This window comes from Somniosus microcephalus, chromosome 2 (assembly GCF_052327205.1).
Source record: "Somniosus microcephalus isolate GS21.2 chromosome 2, FLI_Smic_1.0, whole genome shotgun sequence".
In the NCBI taxonomy this organism is placed as follows: Eukaryota; Metazoa; Chordata; class Chondrichthyes; order Squaliformes; family Somniosidae; genus Somniosus; species Somniosus microcephalus.
In genome coordinates, this window is record NC_140988.1 from 236,284,013 (window position 1) to 236,311,850 (window position 27,838).

The 27,838-nt window shown below is 46.4% G+C and overlaps 1 protein-coding gene across 1 annotated transcript in view; it reads right to left on the reverse strand.

Moving 5' to 3' along the window:
* Positions 1-27,002, reverse strand: part of LOC147123290 (uncharacterized) — a 277,352-nt gene extending 250,350 nt beyond the window's left edge. Inside the window, exons 1-2 of the mRNA XM_085970222.1 lie at positions 26,911-27,002; positions 26,727-26,800 (exon numbers count right to left, since the gene is read on the reverse strand). Of these exons, the coding sequence (XP_085826348.1) occupies positions 26,727-26,800; positions 26,911-26,931 (95 nt within the window). The 5' untranslated portion in view covers positions 26,932-27,002. The remainder of the gene's footprint in view (positions 1-26,726; positions 26,801-26,910) is intronic.
* Positions 27,003-27,838: the final 836 nt, after the last annotated feature.

Below are 27,838 nucleotides of genomic sequence, written 5' to 3' on the forward strand. Positions count from 1 at the left end.
CAGTCCATATGGTGTAGGTACACCCACAATGCTATTAGGAAGGGAGTTCCAGGATTTTGGCCCAGCGACAGTGAAGGAACGGCGATTCAGGTCCAAGTCAGGATGGTGTGTGGCTTGGAGGGGAACTTGTAGGTGGTGATGTTCCCATGCGTCTGCTGCCCTTGTCCTTCTAAGTGGTAAAGGTCGCGGGTTTGGAAGGTGCTGTTGAAGGAGCTTTGGCGAGTTGCTGCAGTGCATCTTGTAGATGGTACACACTGCAGCCACAGTGCGCCGGTGGTGGAGGGAGTGAATGTTGAAGGTGGTGGATGGAGTGCCAATCAAGCGGGCTGCTTTATCCTGAATGGTGTCGAGCTTCTTGAGTGTTGTTGGAGCTGCACTCATCCAGGCAAGTGCAGAGTATTCCATCACACTCCTGACTTGTGCCTTGTAGATGGTGGAAAGGCTTTGGGGAGTCAGGAGGTGAGACACTCGCCACAGAATTCCCAGCCTCTGGCCTGCTCTTGTAGCCACAGTATTTATATGGCTGGTCCAGTTCAGTTTCTGATCAATGGTAACCCCCAGGATGTTGATAGAGGGGGATTCAGCGATGGTAATGCCATTGAATGTCAAGGGGAGATGGTTAGAGTCTCGCTTGTTGGAGATGGTCATTGCCTGGCACTTGTGTGGTGCGAATGTTACTTGCCACTTGTCAGCCCAAGTCTGAATGTTGTCCAGGTCTTGCTGCATATGGACACGGACTGCGTCAGTATCTGATGAGTTGCGAATGGTGCTGAACAGTGTGCAATCATCAGCGAACATCCCCACTTCTGACCTTATGATGGAGGGAAGGTCATTGATGAAACAGCTGAAGATGGTTGGACCTAGGACACTGCCCTGAGGAACTCCTGCAGTGATGTCATGTGATTGAGATGAATGACCTCCAACAACCACAGCCAACTTCCTTTTTGCTAGGTATGATTCCAACCAATGGTGAGTTTTCCCCTTGATTCCCATTGACTTCAGTTTTGCTAGGGCTCCTTGATGCCACACTCGATCAAATGCTGCCTTGATGTCAAGGGCAGTCACTCTCACCTCACCTCTTGAGTTCAGCTCTTTTGTCCATGTTTGGACCAAGGCTGTAATGAGGTCAGGAGCTGAGTGGCCCTGGCGGAACCCAAACTGGGCGTCAGTTAGCAGGTTATTGCTGAGTAAGTGCCGCTTGATAGCACTGTCGACGACACCTTCCATCACTTTGCTGATGATTGAGAGTAGACTGATGGGACGGTAATTGGCCGGGTCGGATTTGTCCTGCTTTTTGTAGACAGGACAGACTTGGGCAATTTTCCACATTGCCGGGTAGATGCCAGTGTTGTAGCTGTACTGGAACAGCTTGGCTAGGGGCGCAGCTAGTTCTGGAGCACAAGTCTTCAGTACTATTGCCGGAATGTTGTCAGGGCCCATAGCCTTTGCAGTATCCAGTGTCTTCAGCCGTTTCTTGACATCACATGGAGTGAATTGAATGGGCTGAAGACTGGCATCTGTGATGCGGGGGACCTCAGGGGGAGGCCGAGATGGATCATCCACTCGGCACTTCTGGCTGAAGATAGTTGCAAATGCTTCAGCCTTGTCTTTTGCACTCACGTGCTGGGCTCCACCATCATTGAGGATGGGGATATTTTTGGAGCCTCCTCCTCCTGTTAACTGTTTAATTGTCCACCACCACTCACGACTGGATGTGGCAGGACTGCAGAGCTCTGATTTGATCCGATGGTTGTGAGATCGCTTAGCTCTGTCTATCGCATGTTGCTTCCGTTGTTTGGCATGCAAGTAGTCCTGTGTTGTAGCCTCACCAGGTTGACACCTAATTTTTCGGTATGCCTGGTGCTGTTCCCGGCATGCTCTCCTGCACTCTTCGTTAAACCAGGGTTGATCTCCCGGCTTGATGGTAATGGTAGAGTGAGGGATATGCCGGGTCATGAGGTTACAGATTGTGGTTGAATACAATTCTGCTGCTGCTGATGGCCCACAGCGCCTCATGGATGCCCAGTTTTGAGTTGCCAGATCTGTTCGAAATCTGTCCCATTTAGCACGGTGGTAGTGCCACACAACACGGTGGAGGGTATCTTCAACATGAAGACGGGACTTCGTCTCCACAAGGACTGTGCGGTGGTCACTTCCACCAATGCTGTCCTGGACAGATGCATCTGCAACAGGTAGATTGGTGAGGACGAGATCAAGTAGGTTTTTCCCTCTTGTTGGTTCCCTCACCACCTGTTGCAGACCCAGTCTGGCAGCTATGTCCTTTAGGACTCGGCCAGCTCGGTCAGTTGTGGTGCTACCGAGCCACTCTTGGTGATGGACATTGAAGTCCCCCACCCAGAGGACATTTTGTGCCCTTGCTACTCTCAGTGCTTCTTCCAATTGATGTTCAACATGAAGGAGTACTGATTCATCAGCTGAGGGAGGGCGGTAGGTGGTAATTAGCAGGAGGTTTCCTTGCCCATGTTTGACTTGATGCCGTGAGACCTCATGGGGTCCTGAGTCAATGTTGAGGACTCCCAGGGCTAATCCCTCCCAACTGTATACCACAGTGCCACCACCTCTGGTGGGTCTGTCCTGCCGGTGGGACTAGACATACCCAGGGATGGTGATGGTGGTGTCTGGGACATTGGTTGTAAGGTATGATTCGGTAATTATGACTATGTCAGGCTATTGCTTGAATAGTCTGTGGGACAGCTCTCCCAATTTTGACACAAGCCCCCAGATGTTGGTAAGGAGGACTTTGCAGGGTCGACAGGGCTGGGTTTGCCGTTGTCGTTTCCGGTGCCGAGGTCGATGCCGGGTGGTCCGTCCAGTGTTATTATTATTATTATTGTTTTTCGTAGCGGTTGTTTACAACTGAGTGGCTTGCTAGGCCATTTCTGTCAGGAATGACCCAGGTTCTGCCTCGCCTCGCCACCAGAGGGCACCATGAACTCTTAATTGTTTCCTTCTTTATTCCTAATTGTACTCACCTGTGCATGGTTATATGCCTGCTATTTAAGTGGTGCTTAGTTTATGTTCATTGCTCAGTCTTGAGTTTCACTGCCTTGTGATCATCTTGCTGGCCTGTTGTTATTTTGTTTATTTCAAGTAAAGTCTATCTTTGTTTTTGCAACCTAACCTCTGCCTCAGTTTACCTTCCTGCAGTTGGGTTCACCAAGTTCCATTCCTCACAATTTCAGAGGGCATTAAGAGTCAACCACATTGCTGTGGGTCTGGAGTCACATGTAGGCCAGACCAGGTAAGGACGGCAGATTTCCTTCCCTAAAGGACATTAGTGAACCAGATGGGTTTTTGCAACAATTGACAATGGTATCATGGTCGCCATTACTAAGACTAACATTTAATTCCAGAATTAAATTGAATTGAATTTAAATTCCACCAGCTGCCGTGGTGGGATTTGAACCCATATTCTCAGAGCATTTGACTATGCCTCTGGCTTACTAGTCTAGTGACATAACCACTATGCCACCACCTACATACAATATTTTGTATATTGTAATTCTCCTTTGCTTATTCCAAGTGTTCCCCACCCTTTTAGAGTATAAGTTTTATTGTATTGTATATTTTCCTGTCTCAAAATAAAGATCTGAATTCTTTTGACTAACCCAGGTGTCTGTTGCAAGTTTATTACAACCCCCAAATAAGCCCAAAATCTAGAACAAAAGGGAGTGGGAGCGATTTGAACCGCTCAAAGGAGTCAGAGGTGAAGCTGACAAACAACCCACCCACCACCCCTTACAGTATTAAATATTCCTGGATATAAGGTGTTCAGGAAAGATAGGGAAGGAAAAATAGGAGGTGGTGTGGCAGTATTGGTCAAGGAGAATGTTACAGTGCTGGAGAGAGAGGATGCCCTGGAGGGGTCAAGGACAGAATCTATATAGCTAGAGTTAAGAAATAAGGTGTACTAGGTGTATTCTATAGATCACCAACTAGTGGGAAAGATATGGAGGAGCAAATTTGCAGAGAAATTACAGAGAGGTGCAAGAACTATAGAGTAGTGATAATGGGGGACTTCAATTATCCTAATATAGACTGGGATAGTAATAGTGTAAAGGGCAGAGAGGGGGAAGAATTTCTGAAGTGTGCTCAGGAGAACTTTCTTGGTCATTATGTTTCCGGCCCAATGAGGAAGGAGGCATTGCTGGATCTGGTTCTGGGGAATGAGGTAGGTCAAATGGAGCAAGTGTCAGTAGGTGAACATTTAGGGAACAGTGATCATATTATCATAAGGTTTAGATTAGCTATGGAAAAGGACTGGGAACAATCTAGAGTAAAAATACTTAATTGGAGGAAGGCCAATTTCAGTGAGATAACAACGGATCTGTCTGGGTAAATTGGAATCAAAGATTGGCAGGCAAACCTGTAATGGAACAATGGGCTGCCTTTATAGAGGAAATAGCTTGGGTACAGTCATGGTACGTTTCCACTAGGGGGAAAGGTAGGGCAACTAAAGTCAGAGCTCCCTGGATGACGAAAGAGATAGAAAGATGCAGCAGAAAAAGAGCGTGTATGACAGATGTCAGGTCGAGAATACATCTGGGAATCAGGCTAAATATAGAAAGATCAGAGGTATAGAGTACAAAAGTGTGGAAATTATGATGAAATTAAAGTGAATAGTGAGGAGGATAGTGATAGATTTCAAGAGGACATAGACAGGTTGGTGGAATGGGCGGAAAGGTGGCAGATGAAATTTAACGCAGAGAAGTGCGAAGTGATACATTTTGGTAGAAAGAATGAAGAGAGGAAATATAAACTAAAGGGTACAATCCTAAAGTGGGTGCATGAATAGAGTGACCTAGGGGTATATGTGCACAAATCATTGAAGGTGGCAGGGCAGGTTGAGGAAGCAGTTAAAAAAACTTACAGGATCCTGGGCTTCATGAATAGAGGCATAGGGCAGGATTTTCATTGAGCCGTGGAGGCGGGTTTGGAGGTGTGTGGGGGGGTTAAAATCGCAAAAACTGTCGTGCGGGAGCGCCCCCCCACACCCCGCCTGGTTCCCGACTCTGAGCAATTTTAACTCAGGCGTGTCTGATGGTCCCGACTCCGTCCCGCATCCAACAGGCGGGACTGGTTGTTAAGGCCCTTAACAAGCACTAAATGGCCTCTATAATCCTATTTTAAAAGGCCCTTGCGATTTTAACCCTTTTCCCATGTGAAACACGCCTGGTGGGAAACATGATGGTAAAACCTGGCGGGAGCACTATTGGATTGCTGACTATCAACTGCAGGTCAACCATTAAAGAGGAGATTTTATCAGACATCATTTGCAGGTGGCAGGACTTAGTGGTCTCAGGTCTGGGGCAACTTTTAGAAGGCTTAACCAAACCTGTGGAAGGTTGGAGTCTGACACCCATCTCCAGTGTGACCTCCTGGGAAACCCCTCTCGCCACCTTCACTCAGCGCTTCCTCAACTGAGGCATATACCAGAAGCATGGGAACCATCTATTTCCTTCCCTTCTGGGCATTAGAGGAGCTTGAGCACCAGCCGCGGCACCAGCAGAACCAGGAACAACAGCAGCACCAACAACAGCAGCAGCAGGAGCACCAGGCTGCTGCTCACCCACTTGAAGCTGCACAGGCCAGAAGGGGCCAGCGCCTGGAAGCCCGTCAGCACAGGAGATACCCGCCGAACAGGGTCTACAGACACAGGGTCAGCTTTCTCAACATGTCTGAGCAGCAGTGCCAAAGGCGGCTCCAACTTTTGCAAGAGGTAGTGACTGACATCTGCGCAATGCTATAGCAAGACCTGCTGCCCAGAGGACCAGGTGGACAAGCATTACCAATGGCCATCAAAGTCACCACCGCACTCAACTTTTTTGCCTCAGGCTCATTCCAGGGATCAGCAGCAGACAGCAACGGCATCTCCCAGGTGGCCGCACACACTTGCATCACGCAGGTAACCGATGCCCTCTTTGCCCTCGCGCACAATCTCATCCATTTCACCAAGGATCGAGCAAGTGTCATGGCACGAGCGGTTTGATTAGCTCATCTGGCAGGCTTTCCAAGGGTGCAGGGCGTCGTTGACTGCACACATGTGGCCCTTAAGGCACCCCATCGCAATCCAGGTACTTTTGTCAACCGCAAGGGCTTCCACTCCCTTAACATTCAGCTGGTGTGTGACCACAAGAAGGAAATTTTGCATGTTTGTGCCAAGTACCCTGGCAGTTGCCATGACTCCTTCATACTGCGCCAGTCTAGTGTGCCTCCGCTATTTAGTCCACCAGACCAACTTCGCGGATGGCTACTTGGAGACAAGGGCTATCCCCTGAGGACATGGCTAATGACGCCGTTGAGGAGACCATCCAACGAGGCTGAGGAGAGCTACAACTCCACCCACATATCCACCAGAGCCATAATCGAGCAAACCATCGGTTTGCTGAAGATGCGCTTCAGATGCCTGGATAGATCAGGTGGAGCCCTGAAGTATTCAGCAGCCAGGGTCTCTAGAATCGTCGTGGCTTGCTGTGCTCTTCACAACATGGCATAGTGTCGTGGCTTGCACATTCCTGAGGACCAAGTGGCTCCTCACATATCCTCCTCAGATGAGGAGGAGGAGGAGGAGAAGGAGTGCGAAAACGAACATCCTGCAGAGGCCCATCAACCAACGGCGGCATTACGCGAGAACATTGCTGTTGAATCCGTGTGTTAATGGAGACACGGAATGCAGGAGTTGATTTAACAAGTGTTTACTGAACAAAGTCTGGAGGTGAACTAACTATACAAGACGCTATACAGGCTTATATACCCGAGTGGTCACTACCGGTACTACAGTACACAGGGGCTTCAAAAAAACATAGTTCCTCTTAAAGGTACATACACTACAATTCCTCCCCTTTTAGATAAATAGTACATAACATTTTAAGTAATCATTAAATAACATTTTTACAAGAACAATAATCTACACATTTGATGAAGTTAATCAATTACAAATTCAGTCTCTCTGGAGGCTTCCTGACTCGGTCTGGATAACGCCTCGGTGGTGTAGTAGGTTTCGGTGGTGTAGTAGGTTCTTTTGGCAAGGTTGATTCGGCTTGAATGCCAGTGTCGGGTTCATCTGGTTCCAGTATCACCGGATCGGAGGTAGATACTATGGGTATCTCTGCTTCATCATTAGGCGTATAGAGTTGTGGTGTAGGTTGTCCCTTTTCGGATGACTCTATGATCTGGTCAGCATGGCGCCTTATTATGCTTTCTCCAATGTCCACGGTATACATCAGCGGTCCTAGTCGTGTGCAAATAGTTCCAGGCTGCCATTTCTCGGTACGGTAGTCCCGGGCCAAAACTTGTTGACCTATCTGGAAGATTCTAGTTGGCCTTTCATTCATGCTTTGAAATTGCTGGTTCTCTACATCCCTTCTGATGTTTGGCTTGATCAAATCCAGCCGGCATCTTAGTCTTCTATTGAAAAACATCATGGCGGGGGTTTGGTTTGTAACCACATGTGTTGCATTCCTGTACGCAAACAAGAAGTTATCTACCTTATGTTGTAGATTTATGTCTTCATTACCCATGGCCTTTATGGCCTTCTTGAAGGTCTGGACAAACCTTTCAGCTAATCCATTGGTGGCGGGATGGTATGGGGCGGACGTGTAGTGCTTAACCCCATTGTTTTTTAAGAACTTCCTGAATTCTTCGGATACAAATTGCGGTCCATTATCAGAACAGATCTGTTCAGGCAGCCCATTTCTGGCGAATATGGTCCTTAATACTGTGATGGTTTTTTCCGTGGTGGTGGAGGACATCTTTATTACCTCCGGCCACTTGGAGTGTGCATCCACCATGATTAAGAACATTGAGTCCAAATGGACCAGCAAAGTCGATATGTACCCTTTCTCATGGAGATGAGGGCCACTCCCATGGATGTAGAGGGGCTTATGGTGGGGCGTTTTGGACCTTCTGGCATCCTAGACAGCTCTTGGTCATTTCTTCGATGTCTCCATCGATACCTGGCCACCACACAAATGCTCTGGCTAAGTTCTTCATTTTCACTCCACCCAGATGCCCCTCGTGAAGCTCCTTTAGCACTTTATCCTGGAGTTTGGGTGGAATCACCACTCTGGATCCACACATCAAGGTTCCTCGGCACACTGACAGCTGTTCTCTTCTTTGCGAGAATGCTGGCAACAGTGGTTCGCCATGTGCTGGCCATCCCTTCACCGTTAAATTGTAGACTCGTGAGAGAGTCGGGTCATTTCTCGTTTCCTTTTCAATGGTAGAATTTGTCACTGGTAGACATTCCACTATGGTCGAGTGGAACATCTCCACTGGGTCCACTGTAGGCGCCTCTTCTACCGTTGGCAACGGTAAGCGCGATAACCCGTCAGCATTCCCATGCTGTTTTGTTCCTTTGTATTCTATGTCATATTGGTGTGCCCCTAGGAAAAGGGACCACCTCTGTAGCCTTTGCGCTGTCATAATGGGAACGCCCTTTTTAGGGTTGAATATGGAGACGAGGGGTTGATGGTCAGTCAACAAGGTAAATTTTTGTCCGTGTAGGTAATGGTTGAATTTCTTCACCCCCCCACACCAGGCTGAGTGCCTCCCTGTCAATCTGGGCATAGTTACGCTCAGCTGAGTTCAATGAGCGTGACGCAAAAGCTATCGGCCGCTCTGAGCCATCAGGGAATCTATGCGATAATACCGCTCCTACGCCGTAAGGGGATGCATCGCACGCCAGTCTGATTGGCAGTGATGGGTTGTAATGAGCCAACACTTCCTTGGACGTAATCAAGCCTTTGCATTTATGGAAGGCACGTTTACAGTCTTTGCTCCATTTCCAAATTACTCCCGTTTGTAGCAGTGCATTAAGAGAGTGCAGAACCGTTGACAAGTTCGGTAAAAATTTATGATAGTAATTTATTAATCCCAGGACCGACCTTAATTGTGAGACATTTTCAGGCGCGGGGGCTTTTACGACCGCTTCAATTTTTTCAGGTGACTTATGCAACCCTTCTTCGTTAATGACATGGCCACAATATGATATTTGTTTCTGGAAAAATTCGCACTTGGGGCGATTTGCTCGTAGGCCCCGTTCTCTTAGCCTCGTGAGCACCTGCTCCAAATTGGCAAGGTGCTCGTTGTCGTTTTCTCCTGTTACAAGGATGTCGTCTAGGTAGCATTGAGTCCCCGGAATCCCTTACAGGACTTGCTCCATCGCTCTTTGCCAGATAGCTGGAGCTGATGCTACTCCGAAAACCAGTCGATTGTACTGGTACAGGCCTTTGTGTGTGTTTATCGTGAGGTACTTTTTAGAGGCCTCCTCAACCTCCATCTGTAGATATGCCTGTGCCAAGTCAATTTTGGTGAAATGTTTCCCTCCGGATAGTGAGGCGAAAATATCTTCTATCCTCGGAAGAGGATACTGTACCGTGTGAAGAACCAGGTTTACAGTCACCTTGAAGTTCCCACAGGTGCGACTTTTTCTCTGTTCTTCAGATTTATCATTATTCACCGTTTTCTTCATGACCGGGACGATGGGTGTTGCCCACTCGCTCCAATCTACCTTGGATAACACGCCTGCTTTTTCCAAATTCTCCAGCTCTGCCTCGACTGCTGGACGAATTGCGTATGGCCTTGCCTTAAAAAACTTGGGAATTGCCGCATCTTCCACTTTTATTGAGGCGGTGGCGCCTTTCAGGGTTCCTTGTTCCTGTTGAAACACTTCTTTGGCGTTAGCCAAGATTTCTTTTAATCGTCCAGGTATGACGTCATCATCATTTTTTTTCTTACTGGTCACCGTCAGTGCCTGAATGGAGTGCCAGTCTAAACGTATCTTTCTGATCCATTCACGTCCCAACAACGGTGGACCACCATCTTGCAGAACGTATAAATACAACTGTATTTCCTTGCCGTTGTATACAACAGGCACCCTTATTTTCCCTCTGGGGTATACTTTCTGCCCCGTATATGTCTTCAAGATAATGGATGTGTCTTTCAAAGGTATATGCGGAAATAGCCGCTCGTAATTATGACGGTCAGAGCTGATCCTGTATCTAGCTCCATTTTAACTGGGGACCCCGCTATCGTGAGGGTAACCCAAATGGTCTGGTAATCTTCTTTGGCAATTACATTATGTAATTTGAGACAGCTTAGTCTCTTGTTTCCGGAGTCGCTATCGCTCTTCTGGTCTTCGGAGCTACTGTCCATCATCATTTGTACCTTTCTGTACTTTTCCTTATTGGCCTTTTTACTGTCAGCGGATTTTTTTCCAGATCTGCATACACGTGCAATGTGTCCCATCTTTCCGCATTGCCTGCATGCTTTGTCCTTGAACCAGCAGTCCCTCTGGTCATGGGTGGATCTGCCGCAGCGATAACATCTCTCGAAACCCCGTGTCATTTCATGGGTGCCAAAGTCCTGTGGCTTTTACTGTATCTCTGCAGCTCCTCTTGCTGCTGCTTCGTATGATACAGCCACACTGAAAGCCTTGTCCAGTGTCAAATCTTTCTCAGAAAGTAGTCTTTTCTGTGTTCTTTCGCTTAGGAGACCGCAGACGAATCTGTCTCATAGAGAATCTGCCAGTCCTGCCCCGAATTGGCAGTGCTTTGACAGCTTTCCTAATTCGGTGAGGTAATCAGCGTTACTTTCATTCTTGTGCTGATTCCTCCTGAAGAATTTGAATCGTTCCGCTATCAGCAGCAGTGTTGGGTTTAAGTGCTCCTGTAGGGTATCAACAATCTCCTTAAAATTCTTGTCCATCAGTTTGGCTGGAGTGGTCAAGTTTCGTAATAGCCTGTATGTCCTTGCGCCCATCAGATTGAGAAGTACCGATGCCTTTTTATCATCCGCTACTTCATTCGCCTTGCAATATACCTCCACTCTTTCCACATATGTGGTCCAATCCTCTATATCACTATTGAAAGTAGTAATATTGCCAGTCTTAGGCATCCTGAAAATCAAAAATGGCGCCTCCCGCGTTTTTCCTTCTTCCCTGCCGAGTCAAGATGGCACCTCCCGCGCTTTCCCGCTGCTGCCGCTGCTGCCAACGCTGTTCTCCACGGTTCCCATTGCGACCTGCAGCTTTTCGCGGTATTTCTATTTTTTTTTTATTTGCACATATATTTTAAACAATTTCTCCGTTACTTGGAGAATCGTTCCCGTCGGACCCTCTGGGACTTTCCCCTCCCTCTGCTCGGTCCGAGCGCCGACCTGCTTTGCAGCGCCAGCCGTCTCCTGAGTGCTCCACCCTCTGACTCTGTTTGCTTCTGCTTTCCGACTCGCTGCCCAGCCCCGCTGCAGAGCCACCCGATCGAGCCCCAGCCCGCCGCCCAGGAAGGATCAGTGCACTACCTGCCACCAGCCCGTTTAGCTGGTGAAACCACAGTTTTTTTGTTTTTTTTTCTTCTACCTTCGTCTGAGGAATTGATCTCCTTGAGGTGCTGCCGAATTGCAGGTAAGAGTGGTCACTACCGGTACTACAGTACACAGGGGCTTCAAAAAAACATAGTTCCTCTTAAAGGTACATAAACTACAATTGCTGCCTGGGATGCAACGAACGCACTCATCCTGGCCAGATTTGCTTAGCCTAGTCAATCAAACACTTTTGCCTCGCAGCTTCTTACCAGCGCATTGACAATGGCCAAGAACCAGAGGATTCCTATCAGTCTGACCACCATACTGACAGTTGCAAGTATTCCTAAGCCATCAAAGCGGAAGTCCCAATAGCGAAATGACAGACGCCACAACTGCAACATTTGCCATCAGAATTTTTATGTACAATAACGAAGTGATGGCATTTTTACAGTAAACACAAAATTGCACCTAAGTGACTACCCTTGTGACTATTTGTGCAGAATTTTCCTCTTACGCGTGCTCCTATGTGGTGCCTCCCCTGTGACTTCAGCAGATGTGGAGGTCTCTTGCTCACTTTGCTGCTGCTCCTGTCTCGACACCTTTGGCGGGCGTCCTCTGGGGTTGCGAGCCTGTGAGGGCTTGTCAACAGTTTGCTGCTCCTGCGGCTGTGCAGAGGTTGAGACGCCTGTCTCACTTGGGTGTGGACTCTGGTGGGGCTCTGACCGAGAGCTCTGCAGTGGCAAGAAAGTATGAGCGCTTGGAGAGGAGCCCCCACTTCCTTGAGGTCTGCCACCAACCTCCCTCTCATGGGTCAGGTCCCCCTCAGCGCCTGCATGTGGCTGGAGAGCACCTTGCTGCACATCAGGGGGGCCATGAGAACCCGTATCTGCCATGAAGGTCTGGTTTCTCTGTTCAATAGATGCCCATCGCTCCTCAGGGGATGTCATTCTATTCTGAACAATGACCATGTTTTCCATACCCTGGCGACTAAGCTGCTCCATGGCCGTAGCTATCCTCTCCTCTACCGTAGCCATCCTCTCCTCTACTGTAGCCATCCTTTCCACGGAGGTTGCCATCCTTTCTGTGGCGATGCGTTCATGCGCCAATGACTCCACAAAGGCTCTGCACATGTTCGCTATGGACTCCTCCATTCACTCCACACTCGCAGCGACCCTAGAGGCAAAACCTGCCAGAGACTCCTGCATCTGTGCCTGGAGTTCCATCACCGCTAATCTCATGGATGGACCCAGAGGCAAAGGGCCGACATGCAGCTGAGCCGAGCTGGCAGAGTCCTGCGCCCTCCAACTAGGACTCTCCACTGCTGTCCCTGTCTCCACAATCTGCTGATGCTCACTTGTGAGTTGTGATACACCAGGCGACAGCACTACTCTATCTCCCGAAGATCCCACCGTGGTGTGAATGTCTGCGCTGGTGCTGGGTGCGCAGATTTCTGGTGACGCTGCACCCTCAGAGGTTGCAGCTTGCTCTGAGGAGTCTGGCTGCTCAGCCTCTTCTTCCTGGCTAGGGGGGATGGATGCTTTTGATGGTCCTGTGGGGGAGTAAAGGAAAGAGTCAGAGATGTGATGCCAAGGCTACATGCACATTGCTTTTTGCAGATGCTCATAAGTCCATCTGTTAAAGCTTCACAATCATTATCAGCAACTCATGCAATGTCAAAGAGAGAGATGGGAAACTTTTCTGTTCCCAGCTTGCTGTGTTGCACCCATCTGTCCGTCCCCCACATGCGCATCATCCTCGAGTCCCACTATTTTGAGTACCGCCTCCCCCCAGGAGGTCAGGTGGACTATTGAGGCTGTCCCTCCTCCTGTCCTCGCTCACTCTCTTTTGTTGTGAGCTCTCTTTTCCTGCAATGAGGGAGACAAGTGGAGGTTGAGTGAGAATGAAGGAGTGAGTATAGAGATTGCATAGCATAGATACTTAGAAGGAGACAAAGATGGAGTGAGGTTGCAAGACCAAGGGCCCTCCCTGTGTGTTGTCAGTTGTTTTCATAGCATCACAGTGACAGGGAGTGTGAGGGCTGCATAGTCGAATAGTTATGTGAATGTGAGCATAGAGAGAGAGGGAATGGGTAAGGGTGCATGGATGTCACTGTCAAGTGGGATGTGGAGGAAGAGATTGCTAAAGCTGAGTGCTGGTGAGGAAAGGCAATGGGGGTCAGATTGAAGGTGATGGGAAATTCATACTCACTTTTCCAATGCGCTGAAGGTCATGAAATCTTTTCCGGCACTGAATCCAGGTTCGTCGTGTGACTCCCAAGGAGTTGACCTCCTCTGCCACCTGCAACCACACTGCCTTAGTCTGCTTGGGGTGCCTCTTCCTCCCTGAGGAAGAGAAGAGCACCTCCCTGTTGGCCCCAGCCCCATCCACCAATGCCTGCAGGGCCATCTCGTCGAAATGAGGAGCTGATCTGGGCCTCCCGCTTGTCATGTTTCCTGCAGGTCCCTCTCACACCAAATGGAGAAAGCTTGGCAGCCTGCAGAAGAAGCAAGGCTTGCTGTAGACCTTAAATGCAGCGGCAATGATGACGTCATCGGAGGCGACTTTCAGTCAGGGAAAACCCATTTACCAAGGGTTCCCAGACGTTGGAAATCAATTGAACAATTAAATTAAAATTGCATCAATCTCCCACATCCATTTAGATTTGGGTGGATAACACAAAATGCAGATAACATGACACCATCCCGCACCTGAGTTAAAATCCTGCCCATAGAGTGCAAAAGCATGGAAGTTATGATGAACCTTTATAAAACACTGGTTTGGCCTAAAATGGAGTATTGTGTCCAATTCTGGGCACTGCACTTTAGGAAGGATGTGAAGGCCTTAGAGAGGGTGCAGAAAAGATTTATGAGAATGATTCCAGGTAAGAGGGTAGACTGGAGAAGCTGGGGTTGTTCTTCTTAGAGCAGAGAAGATTGAGACGAGATTTGATAGAGGTGCTCAAAATCATGAGGGGTCTGTACAGAGTAGATAGAGAGAAACTGTTCCCATTGGCAGAAGCTTTGAGAACCAGAGGACACAGATTAAAGGTGATTGGCAGAAGAACCAAAGGCGACATGAGGGGAAACTTTTTTACTCAGCGAGTGGTTAGGATCTGGAATGCAATGCCTAAAAGGGTGGTGGAGGCAAATTCAATCACAGCTTTCAAAAGGGAGTTGGATAAGTACCTGAAAGAAAAAAATTACAGGGCTACGGGAAATGGGCGGGGGAGTGGGACTAGCTGAAGTGCTCTTGCAGAGAGCCGGCATGGGCTCGACGGGCCGAATGGCCGCCTTCTGTGCTGTAACCATTCTATGATTCTATGATTCTATAATTTAGTCTCAATCTACAGAAGAGTTCACTGCTGAGGGTATTGTGATTCAGGTGGAAAATACACCGACCCTGAATTCCTGCAGGGATTCTCCTGATTTCCTGCTGTAACTTTGGTGGGAGATTGGCAGAACCCCTGGAGAAATGGTGTAAACAGTTGAAAGCACCCATTTAAGCCATTTCTTGGGGTTTCCACCAATTTCCCAGCAAAATTAAAGTGGGAGATCAGGCCAAGTCCTGCAGAAATGCAGAATTTCCTTCTCAAAGATTTGAGATTTGGAATGTTCAACATCCAAAAAGATTGCACTGGAGAGAAAGAAAGATTGCAATTCTTTATCTAGAACTTCATTTAGAAGCGTAGAGAGTTTATCCTCACTTCTTCTGGTGAAGATTCAAAAGGGTAATTAATCCTTGTTTTAGTATTGCTGAATGCTGAAGCCTCATTGTGTCCATTGAATCGTAAATAAACAAATACTTTTGTCACTGTATCCTGTAAAACTCTGGTCAGTGTTTGCTTTTCTGCCAATTCAAAGTGGTAGCATAACAACAACAATTTGCATTTATATCACACCTTTAATGCAGCAAAACTTCCCAAGGCGCTTCACAGGAGCATTATCAAACAACAGAGAGAGATAGAGAGGCAGAGAGATTTAGGTAGGGAATTCCAGAGCTCAGGTCCTAGGCAGCTGAAGGCACGGCCACCAAGGCTGGAACAGTGAAAATCAGGGGTGCGCAAGAGACCACAATTGGAGGAGCACAGAGATCTTGGAGGGGTGTAGAGCTGGAGGAGGTTACAGAGGTGAGGAAGGGATTTGAAAACAAGGATCAGAATTTTAAAATTGAGGTGTAACTGTCCAAGAGTCAATGTAGGTCAGTGAGCACAGGGGTGATGGGTGAACGGGACTTGGTGCGAGTTAGGATACAATGGCAGAGTTTTAGATGAACTCAAGTTTACAGTGGGTGGAAGCTGGGAGGCCGGCCAGGAGAGCATTGGAATAGTCGAGTCTAGAGGTAACAAAGACATGCAACTTGAGCTGCAGGGAGCAACAAGCCCGAAAGGAAATAGCGGCCAGGGTGAATACAGCCAGCAAGCCCAAAAGCAGAAGATGTCAGACCTGAAGAAAGCTGGCAAGTTAAAGCTACCAAAAAGCTTTATATGCCAAGTATTTTCCCAAAATATGCAGCCGCAAAGTGTTTTCTCATAACCTGTTATTCTTTTACTGCTGCCCCATCCAAAGCATTTACACACATTACAGTCCTTTGAAGGCTCACCATGCAAAGTCATATTGTAGCACGGCACAAACTGTAGCTTATCTCTGAAACTGCTGTCATATTGAATTCTTAAAAGGGCTTCATAAAGCAAATCCTTCTAAGACAACCTGGTTGCATGATGAATGTCCATTTACTAAAACACAGTATAGGCGCTTGATGGCTACATGTCTATCACTGATGTTTCTGCAGCTACATCTTCTTGGTCAATGTCTGTATCCTGCTCTGGACTTGATTGTGGGTTGGCTTCCTTCTCCTCCATGCAGTACAAAATTACAGAGCAAACAGCAGATGATGATCTTGAGATCCTAGTAGTGCTGTACTATATGGAACCCCTGATTTGTTGGGACATCTGAAGTGTTGCTTCAAGATGCCAGCAATGTAATCTATCATGCTCCTTATAGCTTCATGGGCCTTGTTGTATCTGTGATCTTCTAGTGTCTATGGCTGTTGTAATGGTGTCATTAGCCAAGGTTGAACATGGCAGCCTTCATTGCTTTCCTATCTCCCTTGCCTTCAGGTAAGCCTGGCAGAGATATTTGTTTTAAAATGAAAGTTTTGTGATTCCTTCCTAGTATTGATTGTATGATAGAGTATTGGTAGTCATTGACCAGCTGAACATTGATGGAGTAGTACCCTTTTCTGTTTGTGATGGCCATTGCTTGTGCCTAGGGATCCAGATTGCCACGAGTGCTGTCAATGACTCCTGTACTTTGGAAAATCTTGCAATATGGTGAATTAGCACAGCTCTCTCATGCTGCCATTACTGTTCAGTGGAAAAGGAGAAAAAATTGTTGGCCCTCCTGAATAATGCATCAGTCAACTCTTTAGTAAATCTGTGGACAGAAAAATTTGATAATATTGCAGATGTACCTGGAAAGATACAGAGGTATAAAAGTTGTATCCTTGACTGCCATTGGCAGTGCCATTCCTATGGTGAAGATTGTCTGCAGGTCTCCTTGAAGTAGATGGCACAGCTCTGTAACTGTCTCACTGCTAAACCTTTTCCTGGGCCTGTGAATACAACTGGCATATTGGCAGTGGTAACCAGTCTGCTTCTAGTGTTATATGATATACCTGGCATCCATTATTTGTTCTTCTTTATTCCCTTCCCTTAAACCCAGTGAGAGGAAAGCTGAAAGCAATTAGAATAACAAAATCAGGGATAAGTGATCCCACAATCAACGCATCAGATCAAAGCTCTGCAGTCCTGCCACTACCAGTCATGAATGGTGGTGGACCATTAAACAACTAACGGGAGGAGGAGGCTCCATGAATATCCCCATCGCCATTGATGGTGGAGCCCAGCACGTGAGTGCAAAAGACAAGGCTGAAGCGTTTGCAAACATCTTCAGCCAGAAGTGCCGAGCAGTTGATCCATATTGGCCTCCTCCTGAGGTCCCCACCTTCACAGAAGCCAGTCTTCAGCCAATTCGATTCACTCCACATGATATCAAGAAACGGCTGAGTGCACTGGATACAGCAAAGGCTATGGGCCCTAACAACATCCTGGCTGTCATGCTGAAGATTTTCTCCAGAACTAGCCGCACCTCTAACCAAGCTGTTCCAGCACAGCTGCAACACTGGCATCTATCCGACAATGTGGAAAACTGCCCAGGTATGTCCTGTCCACTAAAAGCAGGGCAAATTCAATCCGGCCAATTATCGTCCCATCAGTCTACTCGCAATCATCAGCAAAGTGATGGAAGGTGTCATCGACAGTGCTATCATGCGGCACTTACTCACCAATAACCTGCTCAATGATGCCCAGTTTGGGTTCTGCCAAGACCACTCAGCTCCTGACCTCATTACAGCCTTGGTCCAAACATAGACAAAGGAGCTGAATTCCAGAGGTGAGGTGAGAGTGACAGCCCCTGACATCAAGGCAGCATTTGACCAAGTATGGCATCAAGGAGCCCTAGTAAAACTGAAGTCAATAGGAATCGGGGGGGGGGAATGGGGGGGCGGGGGGAAACTATCCACTGGCTGGAGTCATACCTAGCACAAATGAAGATGGTTGTGGTGGTTGGAGGTCAATCATCACATCGCTGCAGGAGTTCCTCAGAGCAGTATCCTAGGCCCAACCATCTTCAGCTGCTTCATCAATGACCTTTCCTCCAACATAAGGTCAGAAATTGGGATGTTCGCTGATGACTGCACAGTGTTCAGTGCCATTCACAACTCCTCAGAAAATGAAGCAGTCCATGCCCATGCAACAAGATCTGGACGACGTTCAGGCTTGGGCTGAGAAGTGGCAGGTAGCATTCGCAACACACAAGTGCCAGGCAATGACTATCTCCAACAAGCGAGAGTCTAACCACCTCCCCTTGACATTCAATGGCATTACCATCGCCGAATCCGCCACCATCAACATCCTAGGGGTTGCCATTGACCAGAAACTTAACTGGACCAGCCACATAAATACTTTGGCAACAAGAGCAGGTCAGAGGCTAGGTATTCTGTGGCGAGTGTCTCACCTCCTGACTCCCCAAACCCTTTCCAACATCTACAAGGCACAAGTCAGGAGTGTGATGGAATACTCTCCACTTGTCTGCATGAATGCATCTCTAACAACACTCAAGAAGCTCGACACCATCCAGGGCAAAGCAGCCCGCTTGATTGGCACCCCATCTATCACCTTAAATATTCACTCCCTCCACCACCAGCGTCCCATGGCTGCAGTGTGTACCATCTACAAGATGCACTGCAGCAACTCGCCAAGGCTTCTTCAGCAGCACCTCCCAAACCCGTAACCTCCTCCACCTAGAAGGACAAGGGCAGCAGGTGCATGAGAACACCACCACCTCCAAGTTCCCCTCCAAGTCACACTATCCTAACCTGGAAATATATCACCGATCCTTCATCATCGCTGGGTCAAAATCCTGGAACTCCCTACCTAATGGTACTGTGGGAGTACCTTCACCACGCGGACTGCAGCGGTTCAAGAAGGCGGCTCACCACCACCTTCTCAAGGGCAATTAGGGATGGGCAATAAATGCTGGCCTTGCCAGCGACACCCACATCCCGTGAATGAATTTTAAAAAAGAATCATAGAATGATACAGCACAGTAGGAGGCCATTCGGCCCATCATACCTGTGCCGCATCTTTGAAAAAGCTATACAATTAGCCCCACTCCCCTGATCTTTCCCCATACCCTGCAAATTTTTCCTTTTCAAATATTTATCCAATTTCCTTTTGAAAGTTATTATTGAATCTGCATCCACCACCCTTTCAGGCAGTGAATTTCAGATAATAACAACTCGCTGCATAATTTTTTTTCCTCATGTCGTCTCTGGTTTGCTTGCTAATTACCTTAAATCTGTGTCCTCTGATTATCGACCCTTCTGCCACTAGAAACCATTTCACCTTATTTACTATCAAAACACTTCAAGTTTTTGAACTCTTCTATCAAATCTCCCCTTAAGATTCTCTGCTCTAAGGAGAACAACCCTAGTTTCTCTAGTTCCTCCACAGAAGTCTTTCATCCCTGATACCATTCTAGTAAATATTTGCACCCTCTCTAAGGCCTTGACATCCTTCCTAAAGTTTGGTGTCCAGAATTGGACATAATACTCCATCTGGATCTTAACCAGTGTTTTATAAAGGTTTAGCATAACTTCTTTGCTTTTACATTCTATGCCTCTATTTATAAAACCAAGTATCTCACATGCCTCTTTAACAGCCTCTTCAACTTGTCCTGCCACCTTCAAGGACTTGTGTACATACACCTTCTGGTCTTCCTCTTTCTGCACCCCCTTTAAAATTGTACCATTTAATTTTATAGAATCATAGAAATTTACGGCGCAGAAAGAGGCCATTTGGCCCATCATGTCTGTGCTGGCCAAAAAAGAGCTATCCAGCCTAATCCCGCTTTCCAGCTCATGGTCCATAGCCCTGTAGGTTACGGCGCTTCAAGTGCACATCCAAGTACTTTTCAAATGCAATGAGGGTTTCTGCCTCTACCACCCTTTCAGGCCATGCATTCCAGACCCCACCACCATCTGGGTGAAAAAGTTCTCCTCAACTCCCCTCTAATCTTTCTACAATTACTTTAAATCTATGCCGCCTGGTTATTGACCTCTCTGTGAAGAGAAAGAGGTCCTTCCTATCCACGCTATCTCAGCCCCTCACAATTTTATACACCTCACCCTCCTCATTCTTCCTACCACAATGAATCACTTCACATTTCTCGGCAATAAATTTGATCTGCCATGTGTCTGCCAATTTCACCAGTCTGTTTTTGTCTTCCTAAAGTCAGTTACTATCCTCCTCACTGTTTACATAGCTTACAAGTTTGAGGCAGCATTCTTATAATATCATTAACTCGTACTTAGTGTCATCTAATTTCCAAAGATTATACAACAATCCTGCTAACCTTGTGCATTGCTCAAACTTGTGATTTAGGCTGCAGTTATACTAAAGATACTGGTCTCATATCAGGAACTGAATAGTGTAATACACAGCTGGCACACCCGAGTTATACTGCCAGCCGCACTTTGTTGCAGGTGGCATTGAGTTCAGTGACAAAGCGGTGTGTAAAGGCATGCTTGGACACTTGCACAGAGCTCCACCCCTTGGGTAGCTTATTTTTAATGTTAAAAGAGTGCGAGCAGAAACAATACATTTTGGCATAACATTAGAAAGGGTCAAAAGTAAGTTTATGAAATGCCAACGAAGTCCAACAATAGTCACTTTTAAAATGTTGCTGGCTGGAATTATACTATGCCTGGTGTGAAGTTTAAATGGTATGAGAAGTCTCACTAATTTTGTTTTAATGCACTCAGAAGTCAGATTACTTACCTCACACCAAAGTGATACTGCCACATTTACATCAGGCTCAGAATACTGCACTGCACTGGGGAAACGGATTTCCCAGTGGGAACCCCTCTATTCTTATGCTATAGAATATGTAAGAGGCGAGTATGAAGCATCTGAGTCAGGCTTCACAGAGGTATCTCTTCTCTATGTGCTCATACCCATGCAACAGGGTCTATAGACCAAAAAGGTCTTACATAGGATTACATAGGATATACGGCACAGAAACAGGCCATTTGGCCCAACCAGTCCATGCCGGCTTTTATGCTCCACTCGAGTCTCCTCCCGTCTTTCCTCATCTAACTCTATCAGCATAACCCTCTATTCCCGTCTCCCCCATATGTTTATCTAGCCTCCCCTTAAAAGCATCTATACTATTTGCTTCAACCACTTCCTGTGGTAGCGAGTTCACATTCTCACCACTCTCTGGGTAAGGAAGTTCCTTCTGAATTCCCTATATGATTTCTTGGTGACTATCTTATATTGATGGCTTCTAGTTTTGCTCTTCCCCACAGGTAGAAACATTTTCTCTGTATCTACTGGAATTTTTTGAGGATGTAACTAGTAAAATAGATAAGGGAGAACCAGTGGATGTGGTGTATTTGGACTTTCAGAAGGCTTTCGATAAGGTCCCACATATGGGATTGCATGTAAAGTTAAGGCACATGGGATTGGGGGCAAGGTATTGACTTGGATAGTGAACTGGTTGGCAGATAGAAAGCAAAGAGTTGGAATAAACGGGTCTTTTTCCGAGTGGCAGGCAGTGACTAGTGGGGTACTGCAGGGATCGGTCCTTGGACCCCAGCTATTCACAATGTATATTAATGATCTAGACAAGGGAACTAGATGTAATATCTCCAAATTTGCAGACAACACAAAGCTGGGTGGGCGTGTGTGCTGTGCGGAGGATGCTGAGAAACTACAGGATGATTTGGACAGGTTGGGTGATTGGGCAGAAGCATGGCAGATGCAATATAACGTGGATAAATGTGAGGTTATCCACTTTGGTGTCAAAAACAGGAAGGCAGATTATTATCTGAATGGCAATAGATTGGGAGAAGGGGAAGTGCAACGAGACCTGGGTGTCCTTGTGCACCAGTCGCTGAAGGTACGCATGCAGGTGCAGCAGGCAGTTAAGAAGGCAAATGGTATGTTGGCCTTCGTAACAAGAGGGTTTGAGTACAAGAACAAGGATGTCTTGCTGCAGTTGTACAGGGCCTTGGTGAGACCACATCTTGAGTATTGTGTGCAGTTTTGGTCGCCTTATCTGAGGAAGGATGTTCTTACCATGGAAGGAGTTCAGCGAAGATTCACCAGGCTGATACCTGGGATGGCAGGAATGACGTATGAGGAGAGATTGGGTCGATTGGGCTTGTACTCGCTGGAGTTTAGAAGAATGAGAGGGGATCTCATTGAAACTTATAAAATTCTGGCAGGACTGGACAGACTAGATGCAGGGAGGATGTTCCCAATGGTCGGGGAATCCAGAACCAGGGGTCACAGTCTAAGGATAAGGGGTCGGCCTTTGAGGACAGAAATGAGGAGGAATTTCTTCACCCAGAGAGTGGTAAACCTGTGGAATTCTCTGCCACAGAAGGCAGTAGAGGCCAATTCATTAAATATATTCAAGAAGGAGTTGGATATATTTCTTAAGGCTAAAGGGATCAAGGGGTATGGGGAGAAAGCAGGGACCGGGTACCGAACTTGGATGATCAGCCATGATCGCATTGAATGGCGGAGCAGGCTAGAGGGGCCGAATGGCCTACTCCTGCTCCTATCTTCTATGTTTCTATGTTTCTATATCCATTCTATCAAAACCCTTCATAATTTTGAAGACCTCTATTAGCTCACCCCTCAGCCTTCTCATTTCAAGAGAAAAGAGACCCAGCCTGTTCATCCTTTCATCTAAGTCATACTTAGATTTTTTTGACCATCAGTGCTCAGAAGGTTGTGCTTCCCTCTGGACGCTTGCTGGGGAAATATGTCAACTCACAACTGAAAACCTGCAGCCCACTTGCACTAAGAGAACAGCATTTTCTGTACCAGGCAAGGTCACCGCAGCCTTTAATTTCTTTATGTCTGGAGTCTTCAAGGCAGCAGCAGGTGATCTTTGTCACATTAGTCAGGCAACTGCTCAGGAGAGCGGCACAATTCATATTCTTCCCAATGGAAGCAGGCAAACAAAGAGAGAGCTATCCAGTTCTACAGACTGGCAAGGTTCCCAAAGGTGCAAGGAGGGATTGACGCAACCTGTGTGGCACTCAAAGTCCGATATGACAACCCCTAAAATTTATGTAGAGGAAAGGCTTTCATTCTATTTATGGAGTTGATTATTCTGGCAGTACTAATATACCACACCTTTATTCATTTAAAAAAAATAATTCTTGGGATGTAGGCGTCGCTGGCAAGGCCGATATTTATTGCCATCCTTAGTTGCCCTGATACTACTGAGTAGCTTTCTAGGCTACTTCAGAGGACAGTTAAGAGTCAACTATGTTAGTGTGGGACTGAAGTCACTCATAGGCCAGACCAAGTAAGGGCAGCAGATTTCCTTCCCATAAAGGACATGAGTGAACCGGTTGAGTTTTTACAACACCTTCACTGATATCAGTTTTTTATGTCCTGATTTTTAAAACTTAATTCTAATTGTCAAACTGCTATGATGGGATTTGAACTCATATTCTGAGGATTATTAGTCCAGGATTCATGAATTACTAGTCCAGTGACATAACTACTACAGTACCATCCAATTAGCATGCAATGCCAATCACCTCATCCTGCACATTAATACCAGATACTTTAATTTCATGACAATCTAGCACGCAAGCCCGCATGACACAGAGCCATGTATCCGGATGGTTACTTGGTGATCAGGGCTATCATTGCAATCGTGCTAAATGACTCCAGTAAGGCTTCCACATGACAGAGAGAGACAACAGATCAATGAAGCCCTTACCACTACAAGAAGTATCACAGAACTATTAAACTTTGTTTTAGGTGCCTGGTTAAATCTGGTGGAACCCTGCAATACAGCCCAATGAAGGCCTCAAGTAGCTTTGTAGCTTATTGTATTCTGCATAATATTGCAATGAAGACAGGCTTGCTGCTTCCAGAAGTTGAAGGCAATGATGATGAAGAGAGGGTGGAAGGAACTCCCTCTCCACAGTAAGACAAGGGTGCAGAGGGTTGAGAGGATGTGGGACAGGACAGCCAGCAGTCAAGCAACTGATAGCACAGTGCTTCCAATAAATAAAGGTTCACTCACCAATAAAGGTCATTTCACACAAAACTAAATACTGGAGTTCATTTTGAGAGGAATAGAATACAAAAGCAGGGAGGAAATGTTAAATTTATATAGAACTTTGGTAAGAACACACTTGGAGCACTGTGCTCAGACCTGGTATCTATATTACAAAAAGGATATAGAGGAACTGGAGAAAGTGCAAAAAAGATTTACAAGGATGATACCAGTACTGAGAGGGTACAACAATCAGGAAAGACTGAACAGGCTGGGGCTCTATTCTCTAGAAAAGAGAAGGCTAAGGGGTGGCCTAATAGAGGTCTTTAAAATTATGAAGAGATATGATCGGATAGACGTAGAGCAGATGTTTCCACTTGTGGGAGACACCAGAGCTTGGGGCAATAAATATAAGATTGTCACCAATAAATCCAATAGGGAATTTAGGAGAAACTTCTTTGCCCAAATAGTGAGAAGGTGGAACTCGCTACCATGAGGAGTAGTTGAGGTGAATAGCATAGATCATAAAATCATAGAATCATAGAATGGTAACAGCACAGGAGGCCATTCGGCCTGTCGAGCTTGTGCCGGCTCTCTGCAAGAGCACTTCAGCTCGTCCCACCCCCCGCCCTTTCCCCGTAGCCCTGCAATTTTTTTTCCTTCAGGTACTTATACAATTCCCTTTTCAAAGCTACAATTGAGTCAGCCTCCACCACCTTTTCAGGCAGTGCATTCCAGATCCTAACCACTTGCTGCGTAAAAAAGTTTCTCCTCATGTCACCTTTGGTTTTTCTGCCATTCACCTTAAATCTGTGTCCTTTGGTTCTCGACCCTTCCGCCAATGGGAACAGTTTCTCTCTATCTACTCTGTCCAGACCCCTCATGATTTTGAACACCTCTATCAAATCTCCTCTCAACCTTTTCTGCTCTAAGAACAACAACCACAGCTTCTCTAGTCTATCAATGTAACTGAAGTCCCTCAACCCAGGAACCATTCTTGTAAATTTTTTCTGCACCCTCTCTCTAAGGCCTTCACATCCTTCCTAAAATGCGGTGCCCAGAATTGGACACAATACTCCAATTGGGGCCAAACCAGTGTTTTATAAATGTTCATCATTACTTCCTTGCTTTTGTACTCTATGCCTCTATTTATGAAGTCCAGGATCCCGTATGCTTTTTTAACCGCTTTCTCAACCTGCCCTGCCACCTTCAACAACTTGTACACGTATACCCCCAGACCTCTCTGTTCATGCACCCCCTTTAGAATTGTACACTTTAGTGCCTCTCCTTGTTATTCCGACCAAAATGTATCACTTCGCACTTTTCTGCGTTAAATTTCATTTGCTACATGTCTGCCCATTCCATCAGCCTGTCTATGTCCTCTTGAAGTCTATCACTATCTTCCTCACTGTTCACTATACTTTCAAGTTTTGTGTCATCTGCAAATTTTGAAATGATGCCCTATCCACCCAAGTCCAAGTCATTCATATATATCAAGGAAAGCAATGGTCCTAGAAACAACCCCTGGGGAACACCACTGTATACCTTCCTCCAGTCCGAAAAACAACTGTTCACCACTATTCTCTGTTTCCTGTCACTTAGCCAATTTCGTATTCATGTTGCTGCTGTCCCTTTTATTCCATGGGCCTCAACTTTGCTGACAAGCCTATTATGTGGCACTTTATCAAACACCTTTTGCAAGTCCATGTACACATCAACCGCATTGCCCTCATCAACCCACTTTGTTAGCTTATCAAAAAACTCAATCAAGTTAGTTAAACACGATTTGCCTTTAACAAATCCGTGCTGGCTCTCATTTATTAATCCACACTTGTCCAAATGACTGTTAATTTTGTCCCTAATTATCATTTCTAAAAGTTTCCCCACTACCGAGGTTACACAGACTGGCCTGTAGTTGCTGGGTTTATCCTTACACCCGTTTTTGAACAAAGGTGTAACATTTGCAATTCTCCAGTCCTCTGGCACCACCCCCATATCGAAGGAGGATTGGAAGATTATGGCCAGTACCTCCGCAGTTTCCACCTTTACTTCCCTCAGCATCCTAGGATGCATCTCATCCGGCCCTGGTGATTTATCCATTTAAGTACAGCCAGCCTTTCTAGTAGATGCATTTGAGGGAAAGCTAGCTAAGCTAAGGGAGAAGAGAATAGAGGGATATCCTTGGGAGGTCGTTGAATTTCTTCCTGCACTGTGTGACAGTTCTTGGGGTGGTGGAGGTTCACATATGCGCACAGGCTCACACACAAAGACTGGTGTATATGCTCAAAGCCTCACACATACACATATAAGCTCACATATACACAGAGATTGACATATATACACAAGCTCGCATATATAAACAAGTTCACACACAAAGACTGGTGTATAAGCGCTGCTGTTAGCCTTGCTCCGAAGTTGCATTATTTACCGTTGACACACACGGCAACCGTCAGATACCCCAAAGTCTCCAGTCGCCACAATGATAGCACACTCCCTCCGTGGCAACCTGTTAATCCAGATTTCATTCGGTTTCCTATCTACTGCCACCCCATCCGCTTTACAATGTCACGGATACTTAAAAGGAACTACCAAGTTCTGCTGGTTTTCACCAATGATCAGTGCAATCGGGATCCGCCGTTTCTATTCAGAAGAGCCTTCAGTTTTCATCGGTACCTGCACAGTTATTGGCGCGCACGACAGGAGACGGGGTTGCATTATTCGGTGTTGGATACATCAGTAATGTCTCTGACTCACCCTTTTAAAACCAGGTTGATCCCGCAGATAGTTTTCACAATCCTGGCGATTCTTCGGAACTTCTGGGATCCTTGCTATAAGCAACAGAACAGCGCGGAATTAACTATAACAAGAACAAGTGTTTGTTTTTTAAAACATTTAAATGTGTAAAGAAGCCGGAACTCGATAGATGTTCAGCTCTAACCTTGCTCTTGCCCAGGTACATGACTCAGAGACTTGAGAGACCAGCTTTCCTCAGATCTCGATCCGTAAGGTGCAGATTTATGCTGCTGTTCATTCCTTCCGCATTTTTCATGCAAGTGGATATACAATAGACTTTTGGCACAACTGCCTGTCTAACAATATTAAACCCCTCAGTGTAATTCAATCTAACGAGTTCGGTTTCTCTAAAGCTCCCGTGTGTTCCATCGCATAACATGTGGAACAATATCAACGTGACCAGGCGATTTACAGCTAAGGTGCGCCTGCTTCTGAAGGGGCTGAAACACTCGAATCTGGCCAAAACCAAACCAGCCACATACTGCAGTTAATTGCTCGCTCACTCATTTTGCGACCATTGCTTCAACTATTTGACAGCAGTGCATTAAATTTATAGACAAAACAAAACTGCAATTTCTGTTAAGGAGTTAACCTTTAACCTCCCTTTATTCCTCCTCTAATGCTGACCAACCTGGAGTATATTTCCAGCATTTTCTGTTTAATTCTAGAGCATTAAGATTGTCAATTTTCAACTTCTGTTTTTATTCTTTCCATAGTTTAGTTTCTGACATCCAATGGAGTGCGCTGCTGCCTGGTGCAACCGCACGGGCCATGACGTGTGTGCACCCTGCGGTGGAGGGGTTGTCAATGCACTCGCACCTTTTATGCTGTTATGTTGCTCACTTTGCACTCGGGGGCAATTCCTGGTACCTGTTATCCAAATACCAAGGGTTTTAACACCCATTTGTCAGTTTAATGACTAGCTAGTGACTGCCCTTCCTGTGGGGGAGAAGGTAAGCATGGTGTCTTTGATGCTAAGTTGGATCCAAGGTGACACCCCGATCGTGGAGGTTGGATTTCAGTCAATCCTTTGTGAAAGACTTTTGGTATCATCTGCAAATTTCGACACCATA